The sequence below is a fragment of the Poecilia reticulata genome, chromosome 21 (genome assembly GCF_904066995.2).
Source record: "Poecilia reticulata chromosome 21, P_reticulata-male-v2, whole genome shotgun sequence".
Taxonomy (NCBI): domain Eukaryota; kingdom Metazoa; phylum Chordata; class Actinopteri; order Cyprinodontiformes; family Poeciliidae; genus Poecilia; species Poecilia reticulata.
In genome coordinates, this window is record NC_088850.1 from 3,128,093 (window position 1) to 3,145,478 (window position 17,386).

Genomic DNA, 17,386 nt, shown 5'->3' on the forward strand with positions numbered 1-17,386 from the left:
GACCCCACTAATCACTCTGCAGCAGACCAGACCTCCTCTGCTCCATGCAGGGCTGTCATCAACTGGTGAGCACAGCAGAGCTCAGACTGCGGAGTAGAAGCTGGAAGCAAAGTGAAATGGATTTCAATGCCGTCATGGTTAAGAAAATAAACAGGTGGCTTAAAGGAGACCTGTCAAGCTTCCATGAACAGGTTTGGATAAATCTATCGGATATACAAAACATGTTCACTACAATTTTAGGTAGAAAATCATTCTTAGATGATGAGATTTTAATCTGCTAGTTTCTGCATATTTTCAGCTCCGTTCAGAATGAGCCTTTTTTTGGGCCTCTGTCACTTTAAATCCAAATAACCTGCTGCTGCTGCTGACCGAACTTTTATACCTGCATGTGAAAATGGCTGCGATGGCTTAAGTGAGAGAGGAAGACAGTGAAAGAAAAAGAGGAAAAAAATTAAATAAAAATGAAAATGGCTGCAAAGAAATGCAAAATTACTCAGCCATGCATCTTTGAAAAGCAGAAGTGGAAACTTCTGCACAGCCAACAAAAATGCAGCAGGTGTTTTCTGGATGGGAAGTCAACAACAAAATACTTGTCTTTTCCAGCAGTCATTGACCAGTAGCAAAACCAGCTGGAGCCCCTTTTGGTTAGGTGATGGCCCACACTCAGATGGGGTTGCTAGGTAACAGTGCATTGTGACTCAACAATCTGGAGAAGAAACCAAGAAAGACTTGTCTAGATGGATACATCTATGAATGTCACAGAAAAAAATGCAAAAGGAAGTTTGTGAGTGTAGATTTTTTTCTGTCTTGCACAAACGGCAAGAAATATTCTCATTAGATAGTTAAGAAAAAGTGCTTAATTTTTATTTCATGAAACGCAATTAAAGATCTCTTACATTCACTTTGTTGTCTCTATTGATTCAAGACATTTGGTGTAAAAGACGTCATCCTCACACCTCCATCAGTGCATCCATCGCCTTTTATCCTCCACAATCAGACACTCAGCCTTCAGTTTTCTTCGGTAGCTTTCAGCTCCACGTTTCTTTCTCTGCAGTGTCTCTTTGTCGTTAGATGAAGGGAATAATCCAGATATTTTAACAGCCACTCTGCTGCATCTTATTTGTTATACTCAGCTCTACCTTCTCCAGGTCCCTGGAAGCTGGTCAACATTTTGGTTTTGCCCCAACACAGAACTTAAATTTGTTGACTTCACACTGACCTATCGTGGTAAATAATGCGGTCCAGTGGTAAATATCTTCGTCAGAAACTGATATATTCGCTTTAATTATTAGGAGTGATGGAAAATACAAGAGTCAGAAATATATTAGGAAAATAAATAGTAAATAATTTCAAAATTTGGAAAAATCCATTTAAAAAAACAGAATAACAGGAGCACAAAAGCATCTTTGCAAATCAACAACAACAACAAAAGATTTTGCAAAACAGAACTGATGTTCATGTTATGTTGGTTTTTAGGTGTCGGTGTGAACAAGACAAACTTTTACAAAACTGATTTTTCAAAGATTTGATTGATTTGTGTTGTTTTTTTTCAGCCAGTTTAACTGAATGTCTTGTTAAGTTAAAGTAGCAGCAATTCTCCAAATGATAACTGGCAATAAAACAATCAAAATAACTGAACAGATGAGGAGAGGAATCTTTAACCCTAAGAGAAGAAAAACACACAGTCACAAATGAACTAATAACAGAATCATTCCTCAAGCATTTAACAGGCAATCACTAAAAAAAACATCATTTAAAGTTAAACATAAACCACTTTAAATTAAATATCTGTGCAATGCTATGATAGCATCACCTCCCAGGATGAATTATATCGATGTACAGAAGGATGAAAGATTATTTAAGAAAATTTTAAATGTTTCACGTACTATTAAGGATGTTTTTTGAGCCAGCGTTCTGAAATAGAGAATAATAAAGGCAATTATGACCACGAAAATAATTTCATTGTCATGACGATGTGTAATCAGACCAACAAACCTTAACAGTTATCCAAGAAACAGGCGTCCCAACAACCCTCTCAATGTCAGTCATTGAGTTATTGTTGCGGTTGCATTTGAGAAGTTTGCGCTCATAAAACAGACAGTCCACAGTCAGGAGGATGTTGGGCTTCTGCACTTGTCTCCTGCTGTCAGCGACAATGAGGCTGGGATTGAAGGTGTGATGCATGACCACCAGAATGGCTTTTTTAACGTCTGAAATGGAGAAGGGAGGTCAGCGGTTTAGAAATGTTGGTGCAGAACCTTCCTGTTGCATTGACCAGATGGATTAATATCATCATCCACGTGTAAAGCTTCTCAATGTTTCTAAATCTGTAAACTATAATGACTAAGTGCCAGTCAGACACTCTCTCTTCAGCTGTTTTGTCTCTCTTTAGCTCTGTCTCTGTCTCTTCAGTTTCCTACAGGTCTCTCACTTCAGCTCCATTCATCTCCGTCTCTCTCTTCATATTTTTTCATCTCCGTCTCTCACAAATTACAGCCCAAAGCTTAGGTAACTTGAGTATAAAAAAGACGAAGCTGTACCTTACCTGATATTTTGCTGAGGGTCTCGTTGATGTCGGTTCCAACGCGGGATGTGATTGAACAGAAAACCAGGAGGTAGTCACATTGTTCAAACGAGTCTACCTCAGTTTGGCCGATATCTTCCAGCTTTTTAATTATGGGTTGATGAGCTCCGTTTGTTTTTCCAGACAAGATGACAAAGAATTTTGTTCCCAGAGCTGAAGATGAATGGACAAGCTGAGTTATTCAAGTCATTACTGGGATCACGATGGAAAAAATATAAATTACACCAAGTACAGATCCAAATAAATTCCAAAAAGGAGTATTTATTCTGTCCTAATTGAAGTTTTCCTTATAATATAACAATATAGAATCAATAGAATAAAACATATTTATTTTTATAGATAGCGATTATTGTATTTATTTTGAAATAATCACTCTGTTGCAGCTGTTCAAATACTTTAGTTCTTGTGAACACTTATGCGGAGCCACCTGTTATATTTTCTCAGTCCAAGTTCATTCCTGTCTATATCAAACATGATGTAGAATAAAAAAGGCTGGGTGCTTTTTTACCTACTAGATAATTACACATATTTACTATTATAGCAACTTTATGCTGCTGTTCAGTGAAGTTTATTAAATGTTTTACAATTTGCTCAAAATCTGGAGCCATAAAACAGAGTTACTCCTTATATTGCTGAAGAAAAGAGTGTTAGATATACAGGATATATAGTCACATTATTTATTTAAAAAAAAAGTTACCTGCATATTTTACTACAGACATGTCCCTGTGGAGAGATAAAGACATTAAAACTTTTTAAACTTTTTAAACTACAGTTTAAAATGTCCAAGATGAACTGAAGAAGTTCAGTCATGAACCTTTTAGTTTTATCTGCTTCATCAGAGTATTTGAAATAATCCGACTCATATCTGCGTGAAACAAGGAAAACACGACGACTTAAAGATGATTACTTACTCAGTTTGTTGACACTGATGTCTCCTTCCAACCCTGTGCAGAGAAATAAAGATCCGTACCGTTTTGAACGTAGCTTTCAGCTTGACCCTGAACAGAAAGTGCAACTGGAGTGCAGGAAGTCTTGTTGCAGCAGGGGAGACGAGTTACGGCCTGCAGATCAAAACTATGCAACAATGGTGGGTCTAACCAGGCCAACAGATAATGTGCAGATTGGGTGATGATCTTCCTGTTTCCTGTCATGATTCATTCTGCTCCTCTGTTTACAGCCCCTCCCATACCTGCTGTTTTCTGAAGGATCTCACCTGTTCTGCTGCCTATATAAACTCCTGCTGTGTCACAGCGTTGGAGCGTTTTCATGTCCATGTTCTAGTTCTCTATACAGTCCTGTGGGTGAAACAATCCCCAGTAAAAATGCTCTCTGTAGTCCGATGTTTCCACACCCGATAGTTCAATAGACTTGGTTTGATTTGGGACCAAAATTGCTACATTTGTTTCATTTTCAGATGCTAACAGTTTTCTTTATCGCTGCACTGTGTCAAACCAAACCCTTTGAAAAGCCTGTTCCCCATCTCACCTGTAGGGGTGCTGCTCCAAGAACCACAGAAAAAAACCTCTAAAGGAGACACTGAGCGCAGCTTCTTAAAATGCAACCACAAAAAAGAGTGGTGTCAGATTTTGGCAGTTGAATGATTTCTCATTCGTCATTAGACTTTTGTGTTCATTTTGGTTGCATTTACCCAGAATTCCTTGCACTATAGTCCGCTTCCTGGTTTTGGAGCACTCTTTGATCAGCATGCTGTTCACATATGCATTCAAGTTTACTTCAAACGAACCAAGACCGAGGTTTGTAAGTAGACCAGAGTTCAGTTTTTTGGTCCATGTCAGTTTGATTACATGTTTTCACCTCCACAAGTGACTCAGACTTTCTAGACAAACAGACTAGATCAGGGGTGGGAAAACTTGGTCCTCAAGGGCCGGTGTCCTGCAACTCTTAGACGTCTCCCTGGTCCAACACACTTGAATCCAATAGCTTAATCACCTCCTAAGTGCAGTCAGGTTCTCCAGAGTCCTGCCAACGACCTCATTATTTGACTCAGGTGTGTTGAAGTAGAGACACATCTAAAAGTTGCAGGAGTCCGGCCCTCGAGGCCTGGAGTTGCCCACCCCTGGACTAGAGTTTGATCAGAGTGGACCAAACAGTGTCATGGGGTGTGGTTGGTGGTGGTGAGAATGAACGCAGGAGACCCCGGATGTAGATGAAAGGATGAATTTTAATGAACAGCTCACAGTCCAGGACAGGCAGCACGGCAGCAAATTAGCACAAAGCTAATACCGGTAGCAACTGACATAGAGACTGAAGACTGAACCAAGCAAACTCAGGACTTCACAGTTCAACTGAGGAAATTGACTGACAGAGACGTAGAAGGACGACATGCGACGAGGATCTAACAAGAGACAGAGACAACAGGTGGACTTAAATACACAAAGGTAATCAAGGGAACTAGACACACCTGGGAACAATCAAGGGTTGACAGGACAACACAGACTCGGGGACACAGGACTAAACACAGAAAATCCCAAAATAAACTATACTGAACAACACAGATCATAACAAACAGGACTGGTGTGAATGCTCCCTATGTCACTCGAGGTCCAAGTTTCTGAAAATGATCGCCTTTTCTACCTGCTTAAGTTTCCAAAGTTTCCAGAATAAAACAAGAATCACAACAATATTGTGATGGTAAACATTATTGATAGTGGATTTTTAATGCACTATCACTAGTGAACCACTTCCACACAACTCTGCCATCCAATAAGATTCAATGCACCTGCTGCGTAGAGTCTCACCTGCTGAGAGAAACCTGCAGATCAGCCTTCTGCTCCACTCAAAACTGAAACTATTTCAGGCAGTCAGAGGATTTTAAACGGCACTGGAACATTTAATGAACAGGTTTGTGAGGTGAGTTATTAACTAAAAAAATCTTCTAAATGTTTGTTTTTAATTCAAAACTGCTTACCTGTACCGTATTATATCTGTTTTCTATTGGATGCCTGTGTCAAAATGCTACAATAAATCATTTTGGGATGATTCTGATTGGATTGTGTTGATTCAGATATTATGTTTTGTTTATGCTCAGAATCATATGTGTGAGTTTCTACCAACTGATAAAATGTTCACTTTTGCAACATTTTTAATTTCAGTCTCTGGTGTTTTAGCAGCTTTTTACCCAGGTCATGTTTTTAAATGTAGAATAACTTTCAAATATTTTACTTCATAAGATAAAATCTTTTTTTTTTTTTTGGTGTCTAGTTTGCAGTAAAGTGCCGGAGTTTTGTCCATGAAGCAGTTCTGCTCTAAATGCTCAGCTGAACTTTATGTTTTAGATTTCATGCATGGTGAGCAGTAACAGGTTTGGGCTGTTTTCACCTGCTACAAAAGATAAAAACAACAATGTCTGTGAATCAGTGTTGAACAAGGACTCTGAAAATAAACTTACAGAAGTAAAAGAGGAGATATATAATAACCGCAATCACATTATACGAGTATAAGAACTAAAAATGACTGGTTAATGCAGATCTATAGTTTGAATTTATGTGTGAGAAAAGGGATATTTTTGTCATAAAACATTTCTGGAGCTCCTTCAGTGATTATGTGTGCATGGTTCACATATGTTTCATTCTGCAGCAGAAATGGGGAAAAAGTTTTTCGTCATTGTTGAGGGAGTGGAAACCGGAGCTCAGAGATGCCTTGTTCAAATGATTAGAGACATCGGCCAAACTAGAGTTTCCTCTGCTGAAGAGTGCGACTACTTCCTGGTTTTCTGCCCCATCGTGTCCCGCGTTGCAGCAGACATCAGTGGAGCCCTGGCCAGAGTTCCTGGTAGGATAATAATGTTTCAAAACTGATACTATATATGCAAATAACTTACTTTCATCCATGGTTTCATTAAAGGAAGCAGGTTTTGTATAGACATAAAACACATTGCGTGAAATAAAAAGTTTATCTTTTTCTAATTGTTCTGTTTTTTCGTTTTTCTTGCTGTTTTTTTCCATTCAGCCAATAAACCAGTGATTCTGGTCGTGTTGCATCACACCAGCGATGCAAACCTGGCTTTAGCAGAAAGCAGCAGACAAGTGCATGACCTCAAGGTCGTCCTGACCGTGGACTTCCTGTTTTATGACGAGCATCTCCTCGATTCCAACTGCAATGATAAATCATGGAGTTTGATCCAGAATCGTCTTGGACGTTCCAACCAACTGGTATCTAAACTATTAAACATACTGGAAATGATCCATGCAGTAAACTGGGAGCTAAATATCATCAATGTACTATTTGTTTCTTTCAGATTGGCTTTCAAAACTTCGGAGAATGTAAGTAGAAACTTTGTTTCTACACCACCTGTTCATGCTCTGATCTTTCTGATAAAATTATATGTGAAATATAAACACTATGTTCTTTTTTTTCAGGGTTGAATAATTATGTGACAACAACAAAGCTGAAGATTTTGGGTGTAATTCTCTTTATTGAGATCGTTGTGCTGGTGATTATTGTATTGGTTCGTAAAAACAACCAGGTGGAGTGTTGATCTCCAGAAAAACCGTAAAGTCAATATTATTCAGATACAGACGTTTGGATATTTATTCACATTTGTTCTATATAAAGGCATAATTATAAACACAAAGTAAGAGGTAATTAATATGTTTGTTGTAAAATGTTTTGGGGCAACTGTGAGCATGTTTTAAATACCTTTTTTATTTCTTAAATGGGATTATTGTCTTTGTTCTCTAAAAAAGTTTCAGATGATAAACGATTTAATTTACCAAGAAGAAGCCTGAAAGCTGTCTCTCTGCTGCTTAGGTGAAGCTTCAATAAAGAGTTTTATTCTAAATAAATGTTGCATTGTTATACATTTATGTTGCACAGAATTTTATTTCTTATCTTCTAAATTATATAAACAAATTTTGATGTTTTTCTTAAGTTATTTCAAATAAAACATGACTGCTGTCAGAGCGGCTGGTCTGCATTTCTGGGAATCACCATCAGCTCCTCAACATTTTCACTTAAAGCTGAAAATCATCATAATTAACAAAAATAAATGCTTGAAAACATGAATCTGTGTGAAATAAATCTATTTGTGTTTCTCTTGGTGAAATGTGTTACTGAAATAAACTAAATATTTAATAATTTATTGTATTCAGTGGGTTTGTAATGCATTAAGAAATGTTTCTTTTGGAGCTTTGATGTTCCACCAAAACTCTGCAGCTGTAGAATAAAAGGTAAAATGATAAGAAACTACTTTTTAAGTTTCTTTAAAAACTCTACTTCCTTTCTCCATAACAGCAGAGGAGCCCAAACCTCTGCAAAGATGTTGTTGGATTGAAATTAAATGTAACTTGTTTTATTTTAAATGACATAACTGGACATACATTGTGTCTATTTGTACATTGAGATAATACAATAGAAATAAACTGAATCAAAATTAAGCTCTTAATGTCACATTTATTGAAGAATGACTCAGGTTGTAAGTTTATACCTGGAAAACATAAAACTACAGGGCGTTTTTGATTAAATGTTATGTACATTTGAATAATAAAGATGTTCCTGTTTTCAGCTGCATCCTTGCAAAAGTTTTCAGAATGAATCAAGAATCTAGTCCCTGCTTACAGGACAAAATGTGATATTTTAATGCACTAAGCTGTCCAATGAGATTCAGAGCTGCTGCTTTTCTTATCTTTTAAGGAAACATGTTATACAGGATTGTAGCAGCTCTGCTCTGAACTGAAACTATTTCAGTGAGTCTCAGGATCTTCAGCTGCTTTGGAAAGTTTGATGAACAAGAAGTTTTCAGTCTATTGGGTGAGTTAATAGCAAACGAAAGTCTTCAAAATGCTTTTTTACTTCAAACTGCAAACCTGTAGAATATTATTTGTTTCCTGAGGCTTTGGATGGTTTTATTGAACAGCTACAATAAATCACTTTGAGATGATTCTCTTGGTTTTAGGTTAAAGTTGGATGTTGTTGACTTAAATATTCAGTTTTCTTAATGCATCTCCTTAGAAACAAATGCAGAGGTGAACAAAAAATAAATCACTTTTACAATGTTTTTTAATTTTTGGTGCCTTCGGTGAATTTTTCCCAGTTCATGTTTATAAATGAGAAATTGCTTTCAATCACTTAACCTCATCAAATACAGATAAAATAAGTGATATTTTTTTGTCTCATTTACAGAATCACAGTGAAGTGCCAGAGTTTTGTCTATAAAGTATTTGTGCTGCTTTCTCTGCTCAGCTGAGCAGCATTATATTTTATATTTCAGGCATAGCGAGCAACAACAGGTTTGTGCTGTTTTCACCTCCTGCAGAAGATAAGAACAACAATGTCTGCAAATTAATGTTCAACAAACTGGAAGTCCACATACAGAAGCAAAAACGTTTATATAATACAACAACATTCAGGAAAATCTATTGATGAGTTGACAAATGTATATGTTTATACCTTTTACTAAAAATGACAGGTTCCTGCAGATCTTTTCATACTTTAAATGTGGTTTTGAATTTATCCAAGAAAAGGAATATTTTTCTCACATAAAATATTTCTGAAACTCCTTCAGTGTTATTGAATGTTTTAAATAATATGTTTCATTGTGCAGCAGAAATGGGGAAAAAGTTTTTCGTCATTGTTGAGGGAGTGGAAACCGGAGCTCAGAGATGCCTTGTTCAAATGATTAGAGACATCGGCCAAACTAGAGTTTCCTCTGCTGAAGAGTGCGACTACTTCCTGGTTTTCTGCCCCATCGTGTCCCGCGTTGCAGCAGACATCAGTGGAGCCCTGGCCAGAGTTCCTGGTAGGATAATAATGTTTCAAAACTGGTCAAATATACGCAAATAACTTACTTTCATCCATAGTTTCATTAAAGGAAGCAGGTTTTGTATAGACATAAAACACTTTGTGTGAAATAACAAAAAGTTTATCTTTTTCTAATTGATCTGTTTTTTTCGTTTTTCTTGCTGTTTTTTTCCATTCAGCCAATAAACCAGTGATTCTGGTCGTGTTGCATCACACCAGCGATGCAAACCTGGCTTTAGCAGAAAGCAGCAGACAAGTGCATGACCTCAAGGTCGTCCTGACCGTCGACTTCCTGTTTTGGAACGACGACCTCCTCGATTCCAACTGCAATGATAAATCATGGAGTTTGATCCAGAATCGTCTTCGACGTCCCAAAACATCAATAGAAAGTAAGTAAATCTTGTTTCTAGGACAAATACAGACTTTGAAACCATTCAATTGTAAATATGTGAAATTTGATTAACTGTATCTAAACTTTCTCTTTTGCTCTTTCAGATTTGAAGAAACCATTAGTAATAGCAGCGATTTTAGGTGTAGCTGCTGTGATTGCGATAGTTGTGGCTGTAATTGTTGTATTTACTCGTAAAAAACATCCGTAAGAAACATCGAGGCTTCAAACTGAGCAGGAAGTGAAGGTGAGATGTAACCATGACGACCTTCTTTTGTTTTTATTTTAATATCATAATGTAGATCCAGATCTTTCTGGGTGGATGATTTGTTCACATTCATTCTGTTAAATAATAATTGATTCAATGTAAGAATCAATTTCATAAATAATGGTTTGATGCAAAATAAACTGGTAAACAAAATAAACTAATCAGTGCTAGATTATCTTGTCCTTCCTGAAAATACATTAAAATAAACTTTTTGTTTTTCACTCAGTTGTTCCTGTTCAAGCTTGATTAGCAATTTTCCTGTCATGACTGCAGTTTCAAATTAAAGGTTCGGTCAAGTTAAACTTTAAAAAAAGACAATTAAATATGTGTTGCACTTTACTGCTGATAAAGAACAAATTATTTTGTTGAAACAAATTATTGTCTGACTCGGGATGCAGATTAATTTTAGGAATAAACTGATTTTTTGTAAAGTATCTTAAAGTTAAAGGTCAACAGAGCAGCTAAAAGAAAATAAAATGAAAGGGGAAAAATAAATAGTTTTACAATTAGCATTTTTTCTAAAACTGCTTATGATAACAATAACTTAGCAAATATTAATATATTTTTCCAGAATGTGTCCATTACACAGACTTTCTGTTATTATTTTCTTCTTTAAGGCAATTTTTGTTGCTGATAAAGTGAAATTAAACTACACGTTTAACTTACAGGATTTTTATTAATACAAGAAATTATTACTTGACATGTTACTTTGTGTTATGATGTCAGATTTTATTACTTGTGTCTAAAAGTCTTCTACAGCCACAGCTTCACTTCTCTCAACTCCTGGTTTTAAAAATATACAAAGAAAATGACTTAGCAGAATAATGCATTTACAAAAACTACAGCGCCACCTTGTGGCCGAAACATGTCTTGCTTCTTCTAAGCCAAATGCTTGTGGTGTGAAACTTCTGCATCATTTTCTATTCAACTAAAATCTTTTTCTTTTTATGACAAGAAAGGGTTTATTTCCTGGACATGATTTGTTCACCATCTTTTGAAACTTCACTCTGTGTCCAGAACTTTAAGATAAAATAATCGGCTGCTATTGAAAGTCCTGCGGACTCGACTTAAAAGGAGATCAGGGTTTCTCCGCTGCTGCTCTGGAATAAATTATCTTTCCAGATTAGATCTGCCAGATCCTTCCAGATTAGTCTGGGTCATTTTAAATCGCTTCCTAAAACTCATTTTTATTTGTTCACATTTAATTAAGACCTGATACTGTAACTTTTCTGTTGTGATGTTTTGTTTTTATTAAATTTTTTGTATTGTTATTTTGTCTCTTTCTCTTTTGATCAACTTAAACCTGCAACATAAATAAATTAATGCATTATAATGCAAACAAACAGCATGATAATGACAGAGACAGTGAGTCCATTTTGCTTCATCATCCAACACTGAGGCAAAGACAACTGGCAATAAAACTCTCCAACGAATCCTACATCAAGTCGGTAATTATTATGTTCTTAAACAATAACGTCAAGAATCTGCATCATTGTGGTTTATTTTTAGAGTATAAAAATATATGGAGAGAGTTTTAATACTGTTTTTCTTTTATTACAGAAGGAAACACAGCGAAACTATAGAATAACCACTGCAAGCATAACTTTACAACTTTAATTTCTTTTTAATTTAGGAATAAAATGTAGATATGGGTGAAACATTCACATGCTTTCTGGATGTCTTGGCTTTTTAATGGAACCAAGAACAAAAACTGATTATTAAACCCCGTCGACTTCCTGTTAAATAATAATAACAAAACACAGAGAAAAGTTTTAATACATTTTTATTTTTCATTCTTCATGTAGGTAAAAAAACCAACATAAATACTGCAAATATCCACTTAGTTTAAATAAAAAATCTACAGATCTTTGAATATTTACACATCCTAATTTATGACCAAGTCCCAACTGATTCGTTCTTATTAACAAATGTGTAATATAACCAAATGCATAAACCTTATGCATTAATAAAATCAAACTAAAGCAACATTTACATTAACCTAGAAGGATAATGTATTTATTAGGTCATCTTTAGATATAAATATGTGAAATTAACACTTTTGTTGTGTTCCAGTTATAAAAAGTGATCAGATTTTCTGCCTTTCCATCTCTTCATCCAACAATAAAGTTCTCATCCCATGAAGACATTTCACACAAACTAAAAATCTATTAAAGGAAGAATTGAATCAACTGATGCATTTCAGGGATATCTATGTGTTACAACCATGAAGATGGACGTCGTGACAACAGCTACAGACACAACAAGGAGAGCGACGACAAGTATAGCATTTTTACGTTTCTTTACACCTAAAGGGCAAAAAGAACAAAGTTCGTTTGGTTACATTCACATTAAAGAAAATCAGTTCAAATTAAAACATCACAAAGATCCTATAATGTCATGCAGTTGTTTTATGGTTTAACTACAACTCTTCAAAACAAACCAGTAATAAAGTATAAAATGAATGAATTTCCTCTAATGGCTAATTTTGACAGTGATTTATCACTTTTTCTTAGAAAAATCTATTTTTCACACATATTTCTTCCTTTCACTTCTCTCTTAATGTCTGTTTGATGCTACAAATCTCAAGTTTTGCTGCTTTTTGATTTGCCTTCTTGACTGGATTGAGATTGAAATCAGCTTTTTAAGAACTTCACGTCAAATTGTAACTAATATTAACATTATTACACATTTCAGTAAAGTACTGAAGTGAGAGAGAAGAAAAAAACATCGTAATTAATGAAAAATGTATAGTTTCTGCCGTACTTACCTTCAATCAGAGTTTGCAAGAAAGAGTTCTGAAAGAACAGAAACAAAATGAGTAAAGTCATCACTCAACTGCAAATGATTACATTAAAAACTATCAGAGACGAATATATTTACCCTGTAAATTGGAATGCCGAGAAACCTCTGGATTTCATGCCATGATATGTCGTTACGGCTACAGTTGAGGATTTGATCCTGATGGAAAAAGTAATCCACGGTGAGCCGGACGTTCTGGTGCTGCACCTGCCTCCTGCTCTCGGCTACGACGTGGTTGGGGTCGAATGTGTGATGCATCACCACCAGAACGATGGGTTTATCATCTGAAAACACAGAAAACGTGGGCATAAAACACCTTTTAAATAACATTATACTGTAGTTCCTTACAGTCAGTTTTAACAGATAAATTGAACCCAGATTTGATACATTTTTCACTAATTTGATGAGTTGGATAACTTTGTTGTCATGCAGTCACATGAAATTAAAAAAAGTATTAAAATGTTGTTTTTTTTTCCTACTTTTTTAAATGTTTCAGCTCAAGTAAATATTAGAATTAGACAAAGAAAACCTGAGATAAATACAAAAAGACATTTTTAATGATTTTACTTATTAATTCAACCTCACCCTTGTTTGCAGTATTACTTTAATTCAGCCACATTGAAGGATTTTTAGGATGAAATGCTGCTTTAAAGCCATGTCACATTATCTGAATTAGATTTAAGTCTGTACTTTGACTAGACCACTCCTTTTTTCCCTTTCTTGAGCCACTAACAGACGGTGTTCATTTATTTGCTGTGTAAACCAAGTCTGCTTTAGCATAAGCTCACAAACTGATGAATATTTTCCGTTAATGTGTAGCAGTCTTGGGCTGCACAGTGGCACAGTTGGTAGAGCTGTTGCCTTGCAGCAAGAAGGTTCTGGGTTCAATTCCCGGCCTGGGGTCTTTCTGCATGGAGTTTGCATGTTCTCCCTGTGCATGGTGGGTTTTCTCCGGGTACTCCGGTTTCCTCCCACAGTCCAAAAACATGACTGTCAGGTTAATTGGCCTCTCCAAATTGCCCCTAGGTGTGAGTGTGTGTGTGCATGGTTGTTTGTCCTGTGTGTCTCTGTGTTGCCCTGCGACAGACTGGCGACCTGTCCAGGGTGACCCCACCTCTCGCCCGAAACGTTAGCTGGAGAGGCACCAGCAACCCTCCCGACCCCACTGAGGGACAAGGGTGCAAGAAAATGGATGGATGGATGGATGGATGGAGCAGTCTTACTCGGAGCCTTGCTGAGAGCCTCAGTGATGTCTGTCAGGACGCGTGAAGCGATTGGACAGATCAGCAGGACGTAGTCACAGTCTGTAGGAGAGTCAACTTGATCTTGGCCCGCGCTGCTCAGCTTGTCAACGATGGAGTGATGAGCCCCGTTGGTTTTACCTGCTACTAACACATAAAACTTTCTCCACAAACCTAAACATCAACAGACGATAAGATTCAGTTAGAACCAACACTGATTAACACCGACTTTTTATGGTACTTTTACTTGTTTTTGTGTTTTTCACTGCAATGATTTCTTACCTAAATTAGGCAATAATGAAAGTTTGCAAACAAAAGAATTTCAAGACATAAATGAGAAATAAATTCGTCTTCAACCTTGCACCATCTCTGAGCTGCATAAGAGCAAACAGCTAAGAATTTGTTGAGGTCAACTGATATTAAGTTTGCTGTGTGGCAACAGGGCGTTTTCCTGCTTGCATAATATTACTAGCTAATCCATGTCTGCAAAAATACAGAAACAAGGCTGGAGAACAAACCTTTAATCTTAATTAAACACCATTTCAGGGTTTGTTTCTGCTTATGCCTCAATGATCTACTCATGCACTGAATCAAAAGGGAACTGAAACAAACAAGTGATGATTTTTGTGTTTCTGCACCCTTCCACAGCTTTCTAACATTTTTGTAAAAAGCCTAAACTTCTGTCAGTATCACAGATCAGCTTCAGTTTTCAATAATTGCTAAATTGGAAAGCAATAATCCAGTGAATTCAAGCTTTTGTTTGCATTGACTTTCTATCCGAAGGATAGAAACTAAATTAAAGACGTTTTAAATATGTACTGTAAAAAACATCAACAGGTCATAATCATATTTATAGAATACTTCTTCTGACATTTGTCATTTTCCCTAAATGAAACTTTTCTGATCAGTTTGAGGTCATTTCAGCTGCTAAACTCTTAATACAGAATACTCAGTCATATATTTATCTAAAAGTTCCTCGGTTCTAGCAGCCGCCGCGCTGTGTGAACCTGCTGCCTGCTGTGGCTGAAAACTAAAGAGCTCCAACCCTGAAACAAAAAAACGGCAGAAGCCTCCAAAACAGGAAGGAAGTTGCACAGTCATTCATAACAACCTTGACGCTTGAGTGTGTTTTGTTCCACCAACAGACGGTTGTTATTTGCATAAAACGTTGTGTGTGTGTGTGTGTGTGTGGCCCCTGTCTGAGTTTAATCTGTAAACTAGATCTCCTCACCAGTTTCTCGCTGCTGGGACATGTTTCTGCGTAAAAAGAAAGAGACAAAATGTCAGAACTGTTACAAAATATAAACATGCATAAGAAACTAAGTACGTCATTGCAATCAAAGTGGAATCAGCTGCTCTGCACATACATTCACTGAGTCAAAAAAGCAGAAAATACCTTCCAGTGGTTCCTCTTCGAAGCATCCGAGACTCAGGACCCCGATGAGGATCACCCTAAACTATTACAGATATTTACTAATACAGCCTGATTGTTTCTTGGTTTTCTCATTCGTCCTCACTGCAGTAAAGCTAAACCTGTTAGAGAAGCACTTTTACTTTCACTTTGAGCGAGCATGTCTTCTAAATAACTGCAAAGGCAGAGGTGCTGCTTGGGCGGGCAGACCAAGTGTGACAGATAAGAAACAGGAAGTTAGTCTGCTGTACAGTTAAGTGGAAATTATGTGTTAAAATGTGATGAAATCCTCGGGCCTACATGCATAATCTGAGGAGAACATTTTTAGAAAAAAGGAAGGAGCAGAGAAGACTAAAATAGTTATGACAGAATATGTTGGTTGATTTTTAAATCTTTCCATCCACCAAAAGTTTTTTTTTATATATATTCTTCTTCATCAGTTTAACATAATAAGAAAAAAATATTTTAAACACGGCAGCAAAATAAGAGCAGCTTCTGCAGAGAAGCATCTGAGAATCATGATCTCTGTGCTGCTCACTGCTGCTGCTGCTGTCGTCATGATGCTCCAGCTTCTGTGGTAAACACTGAATCACTTTCACAAACCTTCTGAGCATAAACACCACATGAAGTTCTCACAATTTAACCCACTGAATGTTTTTCTCATCATGATTTGTGCTGTACGGATTGCGTCTTTCTTGCAAATGTGCTACAGTGAAATAAGAAAGCAGTGTGGAAAACAGAAGAAGACTGAAACCTAAGACAGAATACATATCTAGAAAATTATCTGGAATTTATATCTTAAAGGTGACATATTGTGCTTCCTTGAACAGGTTAGGATGGGCTCACACAAAACATGCTCATTACACTTTTTGCACTAAAATCATTCTTAGATGAGGAGATTTTAGTCTGCACAATAACGCAACCGTACATCTTTTGAAAAGCAGAAGTAGAGCCTTGTGCACAACCAACAAGTAGCAGGAAGTGGTTTCTGAATGGTAAGTCAATAACACGCTTGTTTTTTTCCAACAGCCATTGTACAGCGCATATGGAAGTGAAAATCAGCTGACCAAACATTCTGGAGCTCAGGCTTGGGTTGCTAGGTAACGGGCTGGGGCATTACATTTGGAAGGTTTTTGAAATGGCTCATTTTCCAGACACCAAAAAACAACTTATTGTAAAAAATGAGTGTGTGGGTTTTTTAAGTGCTTGGGCTGTTTTAGAAGGAGGAGAAACTCAAAATAAGTACAAAATCATGGAAAATGTGAATTTAAAAAAGAGGATCTAAGATGCTTTATCCTTCAGTGCAACATCAAGTTTCTGCTAGTGATCCAAATTATCCATCCATTATTTAACAAGCAGGAGTTTTGAAAAGAAAAAGTTTTTATTTGACAAGTTTTAGATCAAAATAAGCATAACATGTTAATATAAAAGCGCTTTAGACAGACAGGAAATGATGAGACAGGAGAGTTCTTGATTTCCTCCTTGTTCTTGCAGTGTTCCCTTAGCTACTTGCAAAGTTTTGTATAGTTCGCCATAGCTTATTTAGCTAAACTGAATAAAAAACTGTATGAAGAGTAAATATATTACCCATCCATTATCTATAGCTGCTTATCTGTGCAGGATTGGCAGAGGAGTCCATCACAAGGCAACACAGATATGATAAACAACCCACAACTAAGGCTAATTTAGCTGAAAACCACTTTACATGAAAGTCTGGTGGTTTGCAAGGAACTAAACTAAAACTCATAATTCAGATTGTTTTTCTTTTTTTTTCAGAATTTGGACTTTAATTCTCTGAGATCAGAAGTCAGAATTCAGAGATGAAACCTAATAATTATTATATTGAAATAAGAATTCCGACTTTCATCTTTTGAGATCAAAAATCATAATTCTAAGATTAAAGTCAAGAGTTTATTTCTCTTTTTTTCGGTGAACT

General features: G+C 36.4%; 4 protein-coding genes across 9 annotated transcripts; 2 read left to right on the top strand and 2 right to left on the bottom strand.

The window, feature by feature from the left end:
* Positions 1 to 78: 78 nt before the first annotated feature.
* Positions 79 to 7,406, top strand: LOC103457221 (uncharacterized). Of its 5 annotated transcripts, none has more exons than XM_081602106.1 (5): positions 79 to 191; positions 6,185 to 6,376; positions 6,554 to 6,756; positions 6,843 to 6,867; positions 6,964 to 7,406. In XM_081602106.1, exons 2-5 carry the CDS (start codon positions 6,187 to 6,189, stop codon positions 7,080 to 7,082), a joined length of 537 nt encoding a protein of 178 aa, XP_081458232.1. In that variant the 5' UTR covers positions 79 to 191; positions 6,185 to 6,186; the 3' UTR covers positions 7,083 to 7,406. The 5 variants fall into 5 exon arrangements, with proteins under 5 accessions (XP_081458232.1, XP_081458229.1, XP_081458230.1 ...); XM_081602103.1 differs by lacking the exon at positions 79 to 191 and adding an exon at positions 5,170 to 5,455; XM_081602104.1 differs by lacking the exon at positions 79 to 191 and adding an exon at positions 5,170 to 5,446 and having other exon boundaries at positions 6,182 to 6,376.
* On the bottom strand, positions 840 to 3,632 carry LOC145549663 (uncharacterized). The gene is made up of 6 exons (XM_081602101.1): positions 3,496 to 3,632; positions 3,282 to 3,307; positions 2,546 to 2,737; positions 1,996 to 2,210; positions 1,887 to 1,914; positions 840 to 1,663 (listed from the first exon to the last, which is right to left on the bottom strand). Exons 2-6 carry the CDS (start codon positions 3,301 to 3,303, stop codon positions 1,575 to 1,577), a joined length of 546 nt encoding a protein of 181 aa, XP_081458227.1. The 5' UTR covers positions 3,304 to 3,307; positions 3,496 to 3,632; the 3' UTR covers positions 840 to 1,574.
* Positions 7,407 to 8,251: 845 nt separating the features above from the next.
* Positions 8,252 to 11,270, top strand: LOC145549777 (uncharacterized). 2 transcript variants are annotated; one of them, XM_081602584.1, is made up of 4 exons: positions 8,252 to 8,353; positions 9,147 to 9,341; positions 9,523 to 9,732; positions 9,839 to 11,270. In XM_081602584.1, the coding sequence occupies exons 2-4, from the start codon at positions 9,152 to 9,154 to the stop codon at positions 9,940 to 9,942; spliced, it is 504 nt and encodes a 167-aa protein (XP_081458710.1). In that variant the 5' UTR covers positions 8,252 to 8,353; positions 9,147 to 9,151; the 3' UTR covers positions 9,943 to 11,270. The 2 variants fall into 2 exon arrangements, with proteins under 2 accessions (XP_081458710.1, XP_081458711.1); XM_081602585.1 differs by having other exon boundaries at positions 8,267 to 8,353; positions 9,150 to 9,341.
* Positions 11,271 to 11,764: 494 nt separating this feature from the next.
* LOC145549674 (uncharacterized) lies at positions 11,765 to 17,312 on the bottom strand. The gene is made up of 5 exons (XM_081602218.1): positions 15,436 to 17,312; positions 15,271 to 15,296; positions 14,022 to 14,213; positions 12,767 to 13,082; positions 11,765 to 12,305 (listed from the first exon to the last, which is right to left on the bottom strand). Exons 1-4 carry the CDS (start codon positions 15,459 to 15,461, stop codon positions 12,850 to 12,852), a joined length of 477 nt encoding a protein of 158 aa, XP_081458344.1. The 5' UTR covers positions 15,462 to 17,312; the 3' UTR covers positions 11,765 to 12,305; positions 12,767 to 12,849.
* Between the last annotated feature and the right edge of the window lie 74 nt (positions 17,313 to 17,386).